Below are 21,684 nucleotides of genomic sequence, written 5' to 3'. Positions count from 1 at the left end.
CTAACAATCAGAGATATGACTAAAAATGAGAGATATGACTAACCATCAGAGATAGGACTAACCATCAAAGATATGACTAACAATCAGAGATAGGACTAACCATCAGAGATAGGACTAACCATCAGAGATAGGACTAACCATCAGAGATAGGACTAACCATCAGAGATATGACTAGCAATCAGAGATATAACTAACCATCAGAGATAGGACTAACCATCAGAGATATAACTAACAATCAAAGATATGACTAACAATCAGAGATAGGACTAACCATCAGAGATAGGACTAACAATCAGAGATAGGACTAACCATCAGAGATAGGACTAACCATCAGAGATATGACTAACAATCAGAGATATAACTAACAATCAAAGATATGACTAACAATCAGAGATAGGACTAACCATCAGAGACAGAGATATGGCTAACCATCAGAGATAGGATTTACCATCAGAGATGTGACTAACCATCAGAGATAGGACTAACCATCAGAGATAGGACTAACCATCAGAGATATGACTAACAATCAGAGATATGACTAACAATCAGAGATATAACTAACCATCAAAGATATGACTAACACTCAGAGATATGACTAACCATCAGAGATGTGACTAACACTCAGAGATATGACTAACAATCAGAGATATGACTAACCATCAGAGATGTGACTAACCATCAGAGATAGGACTAACCATCAGAGATATGACTGACTATCAGAGATAGGACTAACCATCAGAGATAGGACTAACCATCAGAGATATAACTAACAATCAAAGATATGACTAACACTCAGAGATATGACTAACCATCAGAGATGTGACTAACAATCAGAGATAGGACTAACAATCAGAGATATGACTAACCATCAGAGATATGACTAACAATCAAAGATATTACTAACCATCAGAGATAGGACTAACCATCAGAGATATGACTAACCATCAGAGATAGGACTAATAATCAGAGATATGACTAACCATCAGAGATATGACTAACCACCAGAAATATGACTTACCAATTCTTTGATTTATTTCAGGAGAACTGCGATAGACTCCGACCTTTAAGCTACTTTGGAAGAGATATCATCTTGCTGTGTTTTGACATTGGTGATGAGTCCACACTTCTTCTGGTGAAAGAAAAATTTATACCTGATCTTGATAAACATGTACCTAACATCCCTCAAATACTTGTAGGCTGTAAATCAGGTAATGTATACATATTATACACACACATGTATAAACCATGATTCCTCAAATATCTGTATACTGTGACAAAGATAATAACATTTTAGTACGCCATACGCGAGTTTCGTCTAGATGAGATTCATAAGTAGCGCTCAAATCAAAACAGTATAAATAACGAAATTGAAAAAAAAAATGCAAATGGTAAGAAAACCTTAGTGCTTCGAATGCCTTTTAACAGTATTTTATAAATCGTAATTTTAGAGAAATTTAGTCTACCAATAACGTTTCACGTCAGCGCAGGATTCATCACTACTTGGATGGTGATTATATAGCTTGGTTAAGATGGCGTTCTGGAATCAAGATGGAATATTCGCTTCTTAAACTTTTATTTTAGCAGTCCGACAAGACCGAACAACAAACTCCAATTGAAACTGAAAGTATCATAACAACAATAACAATATATACAAGCACAAGCAATTAAAGGAGTAAGAAGATTAACACATGCCAAAATAGAAACACGTATATGTAAATAATTGTCTAAACTGTCGCAGCGAATAAATAGACTAAATGAGATTCGGCCCTTTGTCTTAGATTATGACCCTTAATCTGTTTAAAACACTTATGTGTAAATTAACGACAAAGTCCCAAATAATAAAATATGAAATAAAATAAATGCATGAAACCTGAAAGTACAGTAAGACACTTGAAATTGTAAAATGTTGTTTGAAAACTAATTTCACATTCCACAATACAAATAGTCCGGCCATAATACTAATAGTCCGGCCATAATACAAATAGTCCGGCCACAATACAAATAGTCCGGCCATAATACCCTAACGGACTTTTATTTAATTCATTGTACTGTTTGTAGATCTTCGGATAACAGAACCGAACTCCTGTGTTGATAAAGACCAAACAGAAAGGTCTGCAAATGCTTTAGGACTGCATTATTTCGAAACCAGTTCAGTGAAGGGACATGGGCTGCAAACGTGCTTTGACAAAGCTGTATGTATTTAGTATAACTGGTTACATTGTTATTCTTGAGACACTGATTCTACCCCTCTCCCTTATCATGCTTTCAGCGGTAAGGAAAATATTGTCTTCGTCAGTGTTTGTGGATGGGCTGTAATGTTTGTCATACTTTCAGTATAGCCCCGGTCTTGTTTTAGTGAAAAAAAATGACCGTATTAAAGTACCGCACACTGCGTGTGGTTATAGAAAGAAGCAGTGTGTATTCATATCTCACTAACATTGTATCGTCTAACTATACCTGTTATTTCTCGTTTGGCATTAAAAGCAATCAATCAATGAATAAATCTTTTCAAAATAAATAATATTTATTTACAATATAGATGCGTATGGGTCTAGACTACAGCAGATTGCCACGGAAGGGAAAACAAAAACTTTACCATAGAACCCCTAAGAAGATGATCCCTCCTGTCAAACCCATTAAAGGTAATCTTATATTTAAAACATAAATATGATAGAGTGTGAACGATTCTTAAATACACGTAAGAATGTTCATACGAATTTGAGAGTGATAGAAGATGCAGAACTGAATACATTAATAGATTGATTAATTGATTGGTGTTGAATGCCACTTTCAGATTATTGTACTTCGCGCCGAGCAGAGCCACCGACCTTCAGTAGGAAAACTGACACTGCATCAAATGTCGAACATAAATCTGAATGTATCAAAAGTCGAACATAAATCTAAATGCAATTAAATTCTAACATTAATTTGAATGCATTAAAAGTCTAACATAAATCTGAATGCATTAAAAGTCGAACATAAATCTGAATGCATTAACAGTCGAACATAAATCTGAATGCATCAAAAGTCGAACATAAATCTGAATGCATTAAAAATTCAACATAAATCTGAATGCATTTAAAGTTGAACATAAATGATCTGCACGCATCAAAATTTGAACATATATCTTAATCAAACACGACCGTTACTATTTTTTTTAACATTTTTTCATCCATTGAATTGTGTGTGTTTTATATTTTGTTGAACTTGATTTATCATCCGGTTTTCTCCCACTGGTTTAAAAGAAATACGAGATAAACAATGACCTTAATTATCTAGGAAATGTATGCTATAGTGTTAGCATGCATCAGCCTTGGTATGCAATAGCAAACAAAACCATTTAAAGTGACAATGGAAAAATGGAAGAAGAAACAGAGGAGTAAAATTTTGGCAATATTCAAAGCGGATTTTGAAATCTCTTCTGACCATGATTCATTGGAAATTCATAAACCATCGCTATATTTTAAAAAACTATCAGCCTAATTAAAAAAAATATACAACGCAATGATCAAAAAGAAAAACAACGAAAGACGAACATCAGTTCTTCAACAATAATATTTTAAACTAAGATTGAATAAAACTAACAACAACGAAATCCACTCAAGTGGTTTCTGCTCCAACACTGAAACCCGTCATGTTACTTCTTAAAAGGACGTCGATCAGTCATATCCTGTCATTTGTAATCATATAAAGTGGAATTTGTATTATCTTACCTCCTATACATTTCCAGGAATATGATTGGTTAAAAGCGTCCGAGTGCAAACCGTGTATATTTGATATTAGGTTAGTAGGGAGGCGGGGCTTATCTCATACACGGTTAGTAGTGGAGTTACGTCCCTTTAAATTTCTTATTAGGTAAGAAGGGGGCGGGGCTTATTTCATACACGGTTAGTAATGGTGTTATGTCCCTTTGTAAAAAACAAAATGGTACTGAGAAAAAATCTTAAAAGTTCCAACAGACGAAGAAATTGATGATTAAGATTGAAACAAATTCATAAAACACATTTAAACCTTACAAGTCGTTATTGTTGGCATCTGTTTTTTTAGGATCACAGATAACAGTATTGAAGACTTGCTCGTTTTGAGAATCACTAGTCTTAATTTCACACGTTAAGATAGTCGGTAAGATAAATTCGTTACATAGTGTGCTAGTGACGTAATACGGTATATATTGGGTCAGTAAATTCCATATGGGGATTCGAGCTTCGCTCTCACCCCATATGGAATCTACTGACCCCATATATACCGTATTAGGTCACTAGCACACTATGTAACTAATAATATCTCTTTGACTCTGATACACGGGAAATTCGTGAACCAGCGGTATATTTTAATTATCTAACCCCAAATCCCGAATGTCTATAGTAGATATTTGGAATGAAAACATAATTTCTCATGACAAAGAATTGACAAAACTTGAAGACAACTAAAACATTGAATATAATGTAGCACCAAATACAGTTAAAAACCAACGACTATAATGCATATACATCACTTTCCTGTTTTAGGGGAGGGTAGGGTGCCCACAACGTTCTAATCCCCGCCATACTCTGCATTATGTACATGTCTCCAGTCCGGAGTTTGAACTAAGTGGTTATCGTTTGTTGCTATTTCTCATAAACTTGTTTTTCGTTTGTTATTTTGTAATAAATCAGGCTATTGTTTTTTTCTCGTTTAAATTGTTTTATTGCATCCAAGATTTCACCCACAAGAGGGTTTTAGCGGATTTTTACCTCGAAAGATGTAAAATCCAAGCCTCCGGATTGCTCCTGTGCATCGTCGCAATACAATAGTCCAGCTGGTCATGTTATAACTGGTGACCTTGCCATCATTTTCAATTAACAACAAGAGAGTTGTTAGCCAAGGGACCACAATATCGACTTCTCCAGCCCATCAACTGGAAAAAGAAATTCAAGGTTACCGATGGATGCAAACGAACAAGAACTGGACACTCTGTCTGAATGGATCAAAGCTATTCGATCATGCCTTCAGAAGCGCATTCAAAAACTACGATGTACTAGGATCACAAGAGTTACTAACCCTTTTAAGAATCCGGATGTTGTGGATGCTTTATCCTTATTGCATGACAAATATGTCGTTGTTCCAGCAGATAAAGCCTCCAATAATATTGTCTTCATATGTAAAAACGTTAAGTGCAATGTCTCCCAACTGAGCTTGGAATAAATAGAACTACTGGTAATCCTTCATATTCTTTAACATCATTTACCAAGGACAAACTTTTAAAAAATCACAAATCTGTCTTCTTTCTTTTGGTATCAACATCAAAGAAAATTTACCGTCATTTTACTGGATACCAAAACTTTACAAAACTCTATATTAAGAACGATACATAGCTGGGTCATCAAAATGTTCGACTTAACATCCTACGCTTTACACTACTATTCCCCATGCTCAGTTGAAAGATCGACTTCACCATCTCATTAAACAGAGCTTTTTCTATTACAATGGGAATCGTAGATACAAATTTCTTGTTTAGGGTTACAATAATTCATATTTTGTGAAGAACCATACTGAATCTACCATAACATATACTGAAAATGATATTATAAAAAATGCTGGACATTTTGATCGACAATAATTTTGTTGAGTTTGGATGATTTATATTTCATAGACAGTCGGTATTCCAATGGGTACTAATTGTGCACACCTACTGGCCTTGCGAGATTCTTTAATTTCATTTTCCGATATATTGATGATGTCCTATCATTGAATAATTAAGGATACTACTGATACTACTGATACTAGAATGACTGCTTCATACCTTGATCTTTTTCCCAATATAGACACAAAAGGACGACTTCACACGAAAAGCTATGATAAACTGGCATTTGTCATTACGTCGTCTGATCTTTTAATTACCGAACGTGACTTATTCCCGATTGTGACGGTTTTGGTGAGTGTGAATTCACATTGCTATAAGATGTGTCACGGTACTTTCTATCCAAAATTCATGTATTTAGTTTTGATGGTATACTTGTTATTCTCATCGGATTTTGTCAAATGTCTTATCGTTTGTAGTTGTAAATCTTATTTTTTTTCTGTTGTATTCGTGTATAATGGTAAAGATAATTAATCACCCAGTTCATTTATTTTATTTAAATTAGTTTGGGTCAACTAAATTTATACGATATATTTGCTTTACAGTTTGATTCAGAAGAAACACCGACATAGCTAAAGAATACAATTCATTATCTAATTACTACCAATATTTGATATTAATTAGTATTGTAATTTTCATTGTTATTAATAAACGTTATTTCAGTGTTACAAATATAATCTTGATTTCTATCCTAATCCTATCCTATTTTTAGGTATTTTTTTAGAAATTCAAATGTGACGTCACTTTGTGCGTTGATGGCTTTAGCTAACTCGGCTGTGAATGTTTATGTGCTGGTTTAGGTTGTTTTATGTATCCGTTTTTATTCTGTAGTTATTCACCCTTTTGGTTTTATCATGTATATCTATTATATAGTGATTTTATAAAAAAAATCCTATTTGTTCTTATCCCAGGCAGAAAACCTTAGTCGTATTAGGCACAACCTTTTGGAACATTTGGTCCTCATTGCTCCTCATCTTTGTACATGTTTTGGCTTTCGAATTTTTTCATATGAGCGTCACTGGTTAGTCATGTGTGGACGAAACGCGCGTCTGGCGTATCAAATTTTAAACCTGGTACTTTTTGTTAGCTATTATTCGTGTGTTTCTATGTCTTTTATGTTCTCCAATTTATTTGTATTGTAGTCCTGTCATGTAATGTTGCCATTTTACTGTTATATTTAACATTGCCATGAAAGCGGGAGGTTTGACATGTCACAAAACCAGGTTCAACCCACCATTTTTTTCTTAAAATGTCATGTACCAAGTTAGGATAATGGCCATTGTTATATTATAGTTCGTTTTTGTATGTGTTACATTTTAATGTTGTGTTTCTGTTATGTCATAGTTCTCCTCTTATATTTGATGTTTCTCGGTCAGTTTTAGTTTGTAACCCGGATTTGCTTGTTTTTTCTCAATCGATTTATGAATTGCGAACAGCGGTATACTACTGTTGCCTTTATTAACAATGTGGGACCTTTTATAGCTTCTTATGCAGAATAGGTATTGGAGAAGGCATATGCTGTTTTCTTTTACATTTACATTTACGTCATTGTTGGATAGTTATGTCAATTATCTAATTGGCATTCATACCGCATCTCTTTATCTTATTAAAGATCAAAATTATATCTAGAAGATTTCTATTCGAACAGCCAAATTCATTCAGATGCTTTTATGAAAGAAGGATATTAAATTATTATATTTGACCTGCATTCAAAGTAAAGTGATATATTTCTCTTTAGAAAAACCACCAACATTTGTTTGGGAAAAATCGACTTTTGCTGAGGACTGGCTACAGATGTTAAACAATCCTAAATATTCAGATGTTATGTTTCTGGTTGACGGAGGACGACACGAATGTAAAGCTCATAGTATAGTCCTTTCCTCGGCGTCAGAATTATTTTGTGGGATAATCAAAAATCAGGTAAGTGAGCAAAATACTGACGCTGTTTACATTGTATGCGTTAACCTAGGTACACATTTTGATTTTTGAAATTGAATGTATTTATTCGGTAAATGACACAAAAAGACAAACACAAACGTAGGAACACATTTAAAGGTAAAATGTATTTGGAAATTAGTTTCAAAAATATATATTGACCAAATGGAAATCTAATCAGTTTCGTGGGGTTCGTGTTGCTTATTCTTTTGTTTTCTATTTTGTGTCATGTGTACTATTGTTTGTCTTTCTTTTCATTTTTAGCCATGGCGTTGTTAGTTTATTTTCGAATTATGAGTTTGACTGTCCCTCTGGTATCTTTCGTCCCTCTTTTACGTTAAACCACACACAAAACGGTTTCAATATCATCTGAATCGGATAATACGCGAAAGATAACGTGTCTAAAGAGAGTAGATTATCACTAGAACATGACGACAGTTGTATATGATTTGACAAAACCGGAGCTATAAGCTATATTTAAATTTGGTATACATCAGTCAGTATAATTGAAGTCTGAAGCTGGCATGTCAGTTAACTGCTAGTAGTCTGTTGTTATTTATGTATTATTGTCATTTTGTTTATTTTCTTTGGTTACATCTTCTGAAATCAGACTCGGACTTCTCTTGAACTGAATTTTAATGTGCGTATTGTTATGCGTTTACTTTTCTACATTGGCTAGAGGTATAGGGGGAGGGTTGAGATCTCACAAACATGTTTAACCCCGCCGCATTTTTGCGCCTGTCCCAAGTCAGGAGCATCTGGCCTTTGTTAGTCTTGTATTATTTTAATTTTAGTTTCTTGTGTACAATTTGGAAATTAGTATGGCGTTCATTATCACTGAACTAGTATATATTTGTTTAGGGGCCAGCTGAAGTACGCCTCCGGGTACGGGAATTTCTCGCTACATTGAAGACCTGTTGTTGACCTTCTGCTGTTGTTTTTTTTTTCTATGGTCGGGTTGTTGTCTCTTTGGCACATTCCCCATTTCCATTCTCAATTTTATTGTAGATAAATGTGGATGCTTTCCTATGGTGAAAACTATTATGGTTTATATATAATACTGTTACGTATATGTACTTAAAAAACTACACAATATAATGATAAAAATTCGAATTTGTTATCTTTTTGAAAGAAATTTTGAATAACGACGAATACAATTTCTAACGATTGATGTGCTTGATTGTAATGTCCAGTGGCAAATATATCATGCAAAACAATTATATATTATGAGGTTTCGTATAAAATAAGAACATGTTTCAAGAATCATTTTTATTCATATTATTATTTTTAAGAAATATTCTGGTTTGGTCGGAACATCGGAAGATACGATTTCTGATAAAGTAGAGGGTATAGATACAATATTCTGCACCAAGCACAATGATGGTAGAAATATAATTACAATTGAGATCAATCATACATTTGAAGCTATTACATTTAAGCAGTTGCTAACATTTTTGTATACAGGTGAGTTTTTTTATAAAGGTAAGTGATTCATACATGTGAGTTATTTATACAGGGGAGTAATTCATACACGTTAGTTATTTGTACAGTTGAGTTATTCATACACGTGAGTTATTTATACATATGCGTAATTCATGCATGTGTTATTTTGTTCGAAAATTCAGTGAACTTCAAAGAAAGCAACGGTACTCATCTGGAATTTCAACAAATACGTTTCTTAAGGGCATACGATACAGTTTTGATCCTGTATTTACAAGTTCATGAAAATTTACCTGATTAAATCAAATATGTCATAAAAAATATACCTTCATGTGCTACTTTTTGAGTAAAATGAGGTCGAAATTTTGTATATTTGCTCAAAATTCAGATTTGTGGCCGTGATTTCTTTTTCGAAAGAAAGACATAACGTTTTTGTTATAAAAGATAAACACAAATTGTTTTTTGTTAAATAATCGGTAATTTCTGTATTTTATAAATATCCTAAAAAATATGCAATTTTTTATTCAGAAATAACTCATATTTATCAAATGTTCATGAATTGAGGAAAAAAACGTCATTTTTACTGCATGTTTATCAAAATTAAAAAAAAACCCTCTATTTACAGTTTTATAAAATTTGGGTCACATAATCTCCCTGCAAAATGAAACAAAATGCCGTTTTGAAAAATAGGGGTCCATGAACTCGTTTTCAAATTAAATCAGTTTGAATGATAAAAATCAGTTGAAAAATGCATCTTTTCCCGATCTGTCACAGTTTGACGTCGCGAAAATAACAAATTACGTTGGCAACGTCATTACCTTCCCTGTAACTGTATCGTATGCCCTTAAGCGGAATTAAAACGAGGACGCGAACAAAAAGTGTATGTTTTTTTGATAAATCGAACGACTTTTCATCGCAATTATATTATTGCTAAAGTGACATACAGGTCCAATGGGCCGAGTGTTAATACTAAATTGCTATGTATATATAATTGTATAAATGTATGTTATGATGCACATGTCACTTAAATAAATAATTTACTTACTAAGTTACTTACTTACTTAATTACTTATTCTATTTTAAAATATATATTAGCTAAAACAACTTATATTTAAATTACAACAAATCAAAAAGAAACTATTAACATTGCATGTAGTCGTTGTTCTGCATTAATTAGCATTTCGTAGGTATTTTCAGCATCTATTTTCACTTAAGTTCCAATTTCTGTTGCATGATTACAGATTGAGAGGAGGTTGAATTATTAAAGGTCTAGCTGATAATGCATAAGCGATGTTTTTAAAAGCTGACGAAATTGAACCAGCTTGAATGCATCTAGCGAAATATTATTTCATTATGCTAGTTTATAATTGATTGAAACAAAAACAACAAGCAAATTCATTTCGTTGTCTTATTCGTAGCTTATTCCTCTTTAAGAATACAGATTGATAAGATCTTATAGACCAGAATTATTTTGTATAGAAAAAAACTATCTATATTTTAGGTGATCTAGGTACCATCCAAGAGACAAACAAAACAGAACAATTGACAGAATTACGTAGAGCAGCGGATACATTTAAACTACCATACTTACATGATATTTGTTTGAATATTGAAAATGATGAAGAGTTTTTGAATGAAAGTATAGCCGAATACTTGAACAGGGAAACTGGTAAAAAGATGAAGGAATTATATTTTAATCAAACAACTGACTGTGATATTAAATTTGAAGTAGAAGGTTAGTATCAACTTCAATATCAAGGTTGTCGACTCTCAGGACTTTCCAGAAGTCTTGTGTTTAATTGATTGCTTCGGTCCTTGCTTTCAAGTTGTATTCGAGCGTCTCTGATGAGTCTTTTTGGAGACGAAACGCGCATCTGGCGCAAAAATAAAATTTCAATCCTGGTGTCTATGATAAGTTTATTTAGTATATGATATCAGATAATTTAAATTTCACTGACATATTTCGTACTGTGATTGGAGGAACAACTTATTATTGCAAATGTATTAATATTATATCCAAAAAAAAAATAGCTTTATTACAATTATTTCTAAGGTAGACAAAAAACCACCATTGCGCGAAATACTCAACCTTTATCTTACATTTAATAACTGAATACAGATATCAGCCAATTTAATTAAGTCTCGTTGGTAAATAAGAAACCTTTAACGTGTAAAAAAACTGGTACTTAAATTAGTGCGGAGACATATGTATATATGTCTCTGATAAGTGCAATCAAAAAGACACACCTCCATAGTTAAACAAAACTTTATAATGATTAAAACCATTATGTTCTAATTTTAGGTGAACATATCACTGCCAGTACAGTAGTATTGTATTGCAGATGTCCAGTATTTGCAGATATGTTATCGATGGAATCTGAAAATGAAAACGTCGAGTCACCAGAGGTAATGAGCTTATTCAATATTATAGATTTTACCATACCGGTTTTATCGTATTTGTCTCGTGTTGTATAAAAACATTTTCATAACAGCGTGGACAAGACCATCTGTACGTGTTATAGGTTGCGAGTGCTGCCTTGTAGCAGCATTAGCCTGCTCTTTTACAAAATCTACAAGGGTGTCTTTTACGTACAAGAGATATGGCTCTCTCTTATCACGGGTCAGCCATTTATCGTCCCCTTCCACTGAACTTTCATCGTTTCTGCAAGATCCTACTCGCAAATGTAGTCAAGGGAGAGCCAAAAATTCAGTCCCTGAATTTTTCTCCCAGGAGTGGGGATCGAACCAGGAACCTTTGTGTTAGTAGTCCGATGCATTAACCACTACACCGTGGCTCTCTTAAAACAAAGCATTAAAAACAATAACACAATACAGCTTTAGTAAATAAAAGTTAAATGACTTTAGTAATAAATAAATAGAAAGATAGATAAATAAATAGCACGGTTGATTCCTTAATATAGGGAATAAAACAGATTTTTTCAATGAAATGCGAATGAAAATGAGGAATGTGTCAGAGAGACAACTCGACCAAAACAGAGAAAACATTGCTAAAACAACAAAATCAATAACCCACCAAAATAATATTTTTTCCTCAATCCACGAAAATGTATAGTACATAGTACTTAAATGAATGAATACATAGTATTTCATGATGCAAATGATTGTTTTATGTTACAGATACAACTGCCAGACACACATCTTTGTAGTTTTCTTGCTCTCTTAGAATTCCTTTATACTGACCACGCTCCGATCTGTGATGTCAATGGTACTGGCCTGTTGCTTATTGCAGATAAATATGGAATATCAAAACTTGTCAACTATTGTGAAATTTATATCATAAACATGCTAGATAAACTGACCAAATCTTCCAGTGATTATGCTGCACAGGATATTATAGACGCTCTATTGACAGCTCAGGTAAATTACATAAAAATCATCAGAAAACTAAAGTAGAGAGTCATGATGATTTTGTTTTTTCAATTCAATGCACGTTTAATTGATTACCATCGTGAGTTATACGGAGTCGTTTGTTGTTGTAAAATCAAACAATCAAAATATTTTACAGATGAAAAAGATTTGTTTTCTTGAATTTAAAATTGTTTTGTTATGTAAGTATATTCTTTTTACAAAGCTTGTGTGTAACCATAAGTTTGCAATTTTAGTTAATGCGAACCTTAATTAGAAACTTCCTTTTTAATTGCCAAAAATAATTGTCTGAGTTCTACAAGTTATTGATTTAGGCTACTCTGTTTATGCACCTTTTTTTGTGTAAAAAGCGTATAAAATATCAATTCAACACAGGATTTCTAAAGTTTGGTTTAGTAAGCTCCCTTCCATTGAAGGAAACATAACAAAATCTACATAGTGGTCAAATTTTACTCTTTTTTATCATGAAGAGGTATAATTCATGATAACAACAGTCAACATGGTCAATTATTCGTCACTCAAAGTAACATTCACCGAAACAGACAATTCAATAAGATGACATCATTTGCTATTGAAATTGTGTTGTGTGGATTTGTAATGATAGAACACAAGGTCAGTTGCTGTGGGAATAAAATCCTTTATAACATTGATGATAAAATTTCATGGTTGTTAAAAATGACTCAAAGATGTAGTAATAATGCGGAAAGGTCATACATCTGACCCTAGATTCTGCGCATGCAACGTTATCAAAATCTGAGTAGGCGATCTTTATCATCACTATTGTTATTTCTAAATATCTAATTAATGTAACTCAAATTACAGATTTCTTTCTTTCACAGGCTTACAATGCAGTACAGTTGACAAGGTGGTGCTTACACCATATTTCAACCAATTACGATAAATTTCAAAACACGGAACAGTTTCCTCAGCTCAGTGACCAAACCAAAAAACACATTGAAACAAATCGCTGGCCACCATTGTCCTATTTACAAGATTTTGAGAGATTTAAGCTTCGGAGGCAACAAAGAATATGCTCAGTTTTATAATAATGTGCAGTTTTATATGAACATTTCTATATGACTCTATTTATGCATTATTATTTATATTAAATTTCCTACCTCATAATAGCCTAAATATCTTTAATTAAAAAAACGTAATTTAATCAAGTTTTTTTTCATCAGTTTTTTTTCACTGGACAACATTGAATTGTATAATTCAGGGCAATGTTATTGATGTATGCGCATTTATATCTTAAGAAAACGATTAAACTATTCCATAAACTAAGGTTCCAAAACCCAAATATATATATAGAAAAAAAAAAAAAGTAGAAATTCGAAATCTATAGCTAAAAGGAATAAAAGAGGGGCGACAGATACCAGAGGAACATTAAAACTCATAGATTGAAAATCAACTGACAACGCCAAGGCTAAGAAAAACCCAGACTAACAGAAAAATAGCCTCAAGACACAACACAGAAAACTAGACTAAAGAAACAGGAACCCCACCAGCTAGGTTGTCAATAACGTAAAGCTAGGTTCACACTGCCGAGCAGATCAACTCTATGATACCGATTGTCCGAATTTCCACGACCAAGCGTGACCAAATTCTTGATCGACCCTGTTTACGACTTCTACACGACTGCTATACGACTGTACACGACCTTAACCCGACCATTCACGACTCCTTAACGACTCTAGCAAGAATCAAACCCGACCACTTATTGAATACATATTCGATAATCCCGACCAATTCACTTTCTCTACACGGTCTTTACTCGACTAGCTAGACTAAATCAACTATCGCGCCCGGTGGTCAGTTTTTATTGGTGGAAAAATCCAGAGTACCCGGACAGAACCACCGACCTTCAGTAGGAAAACTGACAGTGCATCAAATGTCAAACATAAATCTGAATGTATCAAATGTCGAACATAAATCTAAATGCATTTAAAGTCTAACATTAATTTGAATGCATTACAAGTCTAACATAAATCTGAATGCATTAAAAGTCGAACATAAATCTGAATGCATTAACAGTCGAACATAAATCTGAATGCATCAAAAGTCGAACATAAATCTGAATGCATTAAAAGTTCAACAAAAATCTGACAGCAATTAAATGTCGAACATAAATCTGAATGCATTTAAAGTCGAACATAAATGATCTGCACGCATCAAAATTTGAACATACATCTTAATCAAACACGACGAATACTTTTTTTTTACATTTTTTTCATCTATTGAATTGTGTGTGTTTTATATTTTGTTGAACTTGATTTATCATCCGGTTTTCTCCCACTGGTTTAAAAGATACGAGATCAACAATGACCTTAGTTATCTAGGAAGTGTATGCTATAGTGTTAGCATGTATCAGCCTTGGTATTCAATTGCAAACAAAACCATTTAAAGTGACAAGGGAAAAATGGAAGGAAAACAGAGGAGTAAAATTTTGGCTACATTCAAAGCGGATTTTAAAATCTCTTCTGACCATGATTCATTGGAAATTCATAAACCATCGCTATATTTTCAAAACTATCAGCCTAATTAAGAACATATATAACGCAATGATCAAAAAGAAAAACAACGAAAGACGAACATCAGTTCTTAAACCAGAATATTTTAAACTAAGATTGAATAAAACTAACAACAACGAAATCCATATGACCACATAAGTAGTTTCTGCTCCAACACTGACACCCGTCATGTTACTTCTTAAAAGGACGTCGTAGAGTCATATCCTGTCATTTGTCATCATTTAAAGTAGAATTTGTAATATCTTTTTGACTCTGATACACGGAAAATTCGTGAACCAGCGGTATATTTTAATTCTCTAACCCCAAATCCCGAATGTATATAGATATTTGGAATGAAAACATAATTTCTCATGACAAAGAATTGACAAAACTTGAAGAGACAACTAAAACATTGAAAATAATGTAGCACCAAATACAGAAAAAAGCAACGACTATAATGCATATACATCACTTTCCTGTGTTAGGGGAGGGTGGGGTGCCCACAACGTTCTAATCCCCGCCAAACTCTGCATTATGTACATGTCTCCAATCTGGAGTTTGAACTAAGTGGTTATCGTTTGTTGCTATTTCTCATAAACTTGTTTTTCGTTTGTTATTTTGTAATAAATCAAGCTGTTGTTTTTTTTCTCGTTTAAATTGTTTTATTGAATCCAAGATTATCACCCACAAGAGGGTTTTAGAGGATTTTTAACTCGAAAGATGTAAAATCCAAGCCTCTGGATTGCTCCTGTGCATCATTGCAATGCAATAGTCCAGCTGGTCATGTTATTACTGGTGACGTCCTTGCCATCATTTTCAATAAACAACAAGAGAGTTGTTAGCTAAGGGTCCACAATATCGACTTCTCCAGCCCATCATCTGGAAAAAGAAATTCAAGGTTACCGATGGATGCAGACAAACAAGAACTGGACACTCTGTCTGAATGGATCAAAGCTATTCGATCATGCATTCAGAAGCGCATTCAAAAACTACGATGTACTATGATCACAAGAGGTACTAACCCTTTTCAGAATCCGGATGTTGTGGATGCTTTATCCTTATTGCATGACAAATATGTTGTTGTTCCAGCAGATAAAGCCTCCAATAATATTGTCTTCATATGTAAAAACCGTTAAGTGCAATGTCTCCCAACTGAGCTTGGAATAAATAGAACTGCTGGTAATCCTTCATATACTTTAACATCATTTACCAAGGACAAATTTTTACAAAATCACAAATCTTTTTTCTTTCTTTTGGTATCAACATCAAAGAAAATTTACCGTCATTTTACTGGATACCAAAACTTTACAAAACTCCATGTAAAGAACGATACATAGCTGGGTCATCAAAATGTTCGACTAAACATCCTACGCCTTACATTACTATTCCCTATGCTTAGTTGAAAGATCGACTTCACAATCTCATTAAACAGAGCTTTTTCTATAACAATGGGAATCGTAGATACACATTTTTGTTTAGGGTTACAAAAATTCATATTTTGTGAAGAACCATACTGAATCTACCATAAAATATACTGAAAATGATATTATCAAAATGCTGGACATTTTGATCGACAATAATTTTGTTGAGTTTGGAGGATTTATATTTCAACAGACAGTCGGTATTCCAATGGGTACTAATTGAGCACACCTACTGGCCTTGCGAAATTCTTTAATTTCATGTTCCGATATATTGATGATGTCCTGTCATTGAATAACCCATATTTCAGCTAATAACTACATCTCATATATCCCAGTGAACTTGAAATTAAGGATACTACGGATACTAAAATGACTGCTTCATACCTTGATCTTTTCCCCAATATAGACACAGAAGGACGACTTCACACGAAAATCTATGATAAACTGGCATTTGTCATTACGTCGTCTGATCTATCTTTTTATTATCGAACGTGACTTATTCCCGATGTGACGGTTTTGGTGAGTGTGAATTCACATTGCTATAAGACGTGTCACGGTACTTTTCCATCCAAAATTCATGTATTTAGTTTTGATGGTATACTTGTTATTCTCATCGGATTTTGTCAAATGTCTTATCGTTTGTAGTTGTAAATCTTATTTTTTTTTTCTGTTGTATTCGTGTATTATGGTAAAGTAATTAATCACCCAGTTCATTTATTTTATTTATTTTAGTTTGGGTCAACTAAATTTATACGATATATTTGCTTTACAGTTTTATTCAGAAGAAACACCGACATAGCTAGAGAATACAATTCATTATCTAATACTACCACAATTTGATATTAATTAGTATTGTAATTTTCATTGTTTATAATTAATGTTATATCAGTATTACAAAAATAATCTTGAGTTCTATCTTAATTCTATCCTATTTTTAGGTAATTTTTTAGAAATTCAAATGTGACGTCACTTTGTGCGTTAATGGCTTTGGCTAACTCGGCTGTGAATGTTTATGTGCTGGTTTAGGTTGTTTTATGTAACCGTTTTTATTCTGTAGTCATTCACCTTTTCGGTTTTATCATGTATAGCTATTATATAGTGATTTTATAAAAATTTCCTATTTGCACGAGTATGAATTATTCTAAATAATAAGGATGTTCTTATCCCAGGCAGAAAACCTTAGTCGTATAAGGCACAACCTTTTGGAACTTTTGGTCCTCATTTCTCTTCACCTTTGTACTTGTATTGTCTTACGAACTTTTTTCATATGAGCGTCACTGGTTAGTCATGTGTGGACGAAACGCGCGTCTGGCGTATCAAATTTTAAACCTGGTAGCTTTTGTTAGCTATTATTCGTGTGTTTCTCTGTCCTTTATGATCTCCCATTTATTTGTATTGTAGTCCTGTCATGTAATGTTGTCATTTTAATGTTATATTTAACATTGCCAAGAGAGCGGGAGGTTTGACATGCCACAAAACGAAAACCAGGTTCAACCCACCATTTTTAAAGCAATTGCTTTTATGCTATCGCGTATGGCCATCTTTGTGACCCAGATCAGAGACTCCGCCCATATCAAGCCATAGTATTTTGTTAAACAGGCTCCTGGTCTGTCATTCTTTAACACCTATGTATGTTTTCTAATGCAATACATAGCTTGAAACTTAAAAAAAACGTTAGTGGATTTAAGAAGTTTCAGAATATGTTCTTGTAGATGTATTTTTGTATTTAAAGGGTCAACCGTTTGACTATCAAATAACATAGAAGTCCGAGTGAAAAAAAAGTACATTTTTATAACTGCGATTCCGTTTTCCGCCGTTCGTACGATGTTTCAACAAAATATGGATTCATTTCAGTTGTTGATTTAGTATTGAAAATTTAACTGAATTATCTCCTATTAAATACGGTTTTATATGTTTAATTTGTGTTTCTTTAAGAGGTCAGGTGCTCTTGTTCATTCATAAAATTATCGTTCATTCATACATTTATCGTAAAATCAAAATCACTACACAGGTTAATGCGTAGTGTCAAATGATTACCTGTAATCTAAAAATAGACAAACTTTTGTTTGCGCAAATAATTTAGCGGAACGAAACCCTTGTTGAAAACACATAACAATAAGTTCGTTTTCCTTTCCTGTCAAACTCCGTAATATTTATCGATCACCTTACTAATGAAATGGACCCGTCCAAACGTAGTAGATGCCAAGTCGGTCCAGATGAAGAGATATTTCAATTTGGAATTTTCTAGTTACATAGATTGAAAAAAAGTACGTCTTTTTAAATATCATGATCAAAACTGGGAATGCATAACAAATGTCAGATGAAACCATTATCCTCGTCTTTTCAGTGAACAAGTCTACTCTGGACACCGTGTTAGCAATTTTATTTCACATGTTTTCGAAATATTGAAGATCATTTTTCGCAATGTTTCCTGAAAATTGATAAATGTCAAAGCAACGTAGAGCTGTTTGTTCTTGTTCGTATAATAAAATTGAGAATGGAAATGGGGAATGTGTCAAAGAGACAACAACCCGACGATAGAAAAACATACAACAGCAGAAGGTCACCAACAGGTCTTCAATGCAGCAAAAAATTCCCGCACCCGGAGGCGTCCTTCAACTGGCCCTAAACAATACATCAGTGATAACGATTTAATGTCATGTTTGTCTGTGATGACCCCCCCCCCCCCCTTTTCGGGATTGCATGAGAATTATAGTTATCTCGTACCCACATGCACTTGTTTCTATCCATAGGAAGGTCGGCTATCCATATAAAACTATTTTGGATAGAAACAAGTGCCTGTGCTCGTACCGCATCAGAAGGACATACATGTATATCAACTGAGCAATAATGTTTGGAACTTAGTTTTAAAAATGATGACAAAGTACCATTATGAAAATATTTTTATTAAGCTGAAATATATATTTATTCTTTACATGTTTATGTCTTGTAAGATATTTTATTTCTTTCCCGTTTTTTAACATTTGCGTCTGGAAAGTTGAAATGTTTTAACTTAATCATTTGTGTTAATGGTTAAATATAAATTAATAATGAAAATTGTTAAAATTAAATCAATAAAGGAAATTATTGCCCAGTTACAAACACTACCAGGGGATAATCCATGATGATTTCTTTTTGAGTTATATGTTTCAGCACATGTATATTTGACCCCAACTTTAGCCTGGTAAACGTGTTGTCTCCTTGTGAAATATAAAACATATTAAAAATGACTTTCTGCTAAAGTCTTTTATTTATATAAAGTTAAAACCTTCTTACTTCTAACTAGACAACACTCATGTCAGGTTTAATTATTATATATATGTGGATGAAAAATAAAAGTCCCCAAACATTAACATGACAGCAATTGCTTTTACAGCCTTTAAGGCTTTGATTTGCTTAAAATGTCATGTACCAAGTTAGGAAAATGGCCATTATTATGTTATAGTTCGTTTCTGTGTGTGTCACATTTTAATTTTGTGTTTCTGTTATGTCATAGTTCTCCTATTATATTTGATGTGTTTCGCTCAGTTTTAGCTTGTAACCCGGATTTTTTTGTTTTTTTTCTCAATCGATTTATGAATTTCGAACAGCGGTATACTACTGTTGCCTTTATTAACAATGTGGGACCTTTTATAGCTTCCTATGCAGAATAGGTATTGGAGAAGACATATGCTGTTTTATTTTTATTATTATTATATTATTATATTTGACCTGCATTCAAAGTAAAGTGATATAACGAAAATAGTTTTCTCTTTAGAACAACCACCAACATTTGTTTGGGAAAAATCGACCTTTGCTAAGGACTGGCTACAGATGTTAAACAATCCTAAATATTCAGATGTTATTTTTCTGCTTGGAGGAGGAAGACATCAATGTAAAGCTCATAATATAGTCCTTTCCTCGGCGTCAGAATTATTTTGTGGGATAATCAAAAATCAGGTAAGTGAGCAAAATACTGACACTGTTTACATTGTATGTGTTAACCTAGGTACACATTTTGATTTTTGAAATTGAATGTATTTATTAGGTAAATGACTCAAAAAGACAAACACAAACGTAGGAACACATTTAAAGGTAAAATGTATTTGGAAAATAGTTTCAAAAATATATATTGACCAAATGGAAATCTTATCAGTTACGTGGGGTCGAGGGGTTCGTGTTGCTTATTCTTTAGTTTTCTATGTTGTGTCATGTGTACTATTGTTTGTCTTTTTTTCATTTTTAGCCATGGCGTTCTCAGTTCATTTTCGAATTATGAGTTTGACTTAAAAAAAAATACACAATATAATTATAAATATTCGAATTTGTTATCTTTTTGAAAGAAATTTTAAATTACGACGTATACAATTTCTACTGATTGATGTGCTTGGTTGTAATGTCCAGTGGCAAATATACCATGCAAAACTATTATATATTATGAGTTTCGTATAAAATAAGAACATGTTTCAAGGATTATTTTTATTCAATTTAATTTTTTTAAGAAATATTCTGGTTTGGTCGGAACATCGGAAGATACGATTTCTGATAAAGTAGAGGGTATAGATACAATATTCTGTACCAAGCACAATGATGGTAGAAATATAATTACAATTGAGATCAATCATACATTTAAAGCCATTACATTTAAGCAGTTGCTAACATTTTTGTGTACAGGTGAGATTTTTAGAAAGGTAAGTAATTCATACATGTGAGTTATTTATTCAGGTCAGTTATTCATACATGTGAGTTATTTATACAGGGGAGTAATTCACACACGTTAGTTATTTGTACAGTTGAGTAATTCATAGACGTGAGTTATTTATACATGTGCGTAATTCATGCATGTGTTATTTTGTTCGAAAATTCAGTGAACTTCAAAGAAAGCAACGGTACTCATCTGGAATTTCAACAAATACGTTTCTTAAGCGGAATGAAAACGAGGACGCGAACAAAAACTGTATGTTTTTTAGATAAATCGGAAGACTTTTCATCGCAATTCTATTATTGCTTAAGTGACATACAGGTCCAATGGGCCGAGTGTTAATACTAAATTGCTATGTATATATAATTGTATAAATGTATGTTATGATGCACATGCCACTTAACTAAATAATTTACTTACTAAGTTACTTACTTACTTGATTTCTTACTTTATTTTAAACTATATATTAGCTAAAACAACTTATATTTAAATTACAAAAAATCAAAAAGAAACTATTAGTTTCATACATTGGCTAGAGGTATAGGGGGAGGGTTGAGATCTCACAAACATGTTTAACCCCGCCGCATTTTTGCGCCTGTCCCAAGTCAGGAGCCTCTGGCCTTTGTTAGTCTTGTATTATTTTTATTTTAGTTTCTTGTGTACAATTTGGAAATCAGTATGGCGTTCATT

General features: G+C 33.0%; 1 protein-coding gene across 3 annotated transcripts in view; it reads left to right on the top strand.

The window, feature by feature from the left end:
• Positions 1–21,684, top strand: part of LOC143063356 (rho-related protein racA-like) — a 41,316-nt gene that overhangs the window by 11,905 nt on the left and 7,727 nt on the right. Inside the window, exons 3-11 of one of the 3 annotated variants that reach the window (XM_076235463.1) lie at positions 1,040–1,208; positions 2,059–2,192; positions 2,540–2,642; positions 7,359–7,540; positions 8,848–9,019; positions 10,497–10,730; positions 11,298–11,401; positions 12,134–12,373; positions 13,222–13,507. In XM_076235463.1, the coding sequence (XP_076091578.1) occupies positions 1,040–1,208; positions 2,059–2,192; positions 2,540–2,642; positions 7,359–7,540; positions 8,848–9,019; positions 10,497–10,730; positions 11,298–11,401; positions 12,134–12,373; positions 13,222–13,428 (1,545 nt within the window). In that variant the 3' untranslated portion in view covers positions 13,429–13,507. Of the gene's footprint in view, positions 1–1,039; positions 1,209–2,058; positions 2,193–2,539; positions 2,643–7,358; positions 7,541–8,847; positions 9,020–10,496; positions 10,731–11,297; positions 11,402–12,133; positions 12,374–13,221; positions 13,508–21,684 lie in introns of those variants that run through there. The other 2 variants (XM_076235464.1, XM_076235465.1) reach the window with 2 other exon arrangements.

This window comes from Mytilus galloprovincialis, chromosome 2 (assembly GCF_965363235.1).
Source record: "Mytilus galloprovincialis chromosome 2, xbMytGall1.hap1.1, whole genome shotgun sequence".
In the NCBI taxonomy this organism is placed as follows: domain Eukaryota; kingdom Metazoa; phylum Mollusca; class Bivalvia; order Mytilida; family Mytilidae; genus Mytilus; species Mytilus galloprovincialis.
The sequence above is the reverse complement of the archived record's forward strand: the minus strand, read 5'-3'. Positions and strand labels throughout refer to the sequence as shown.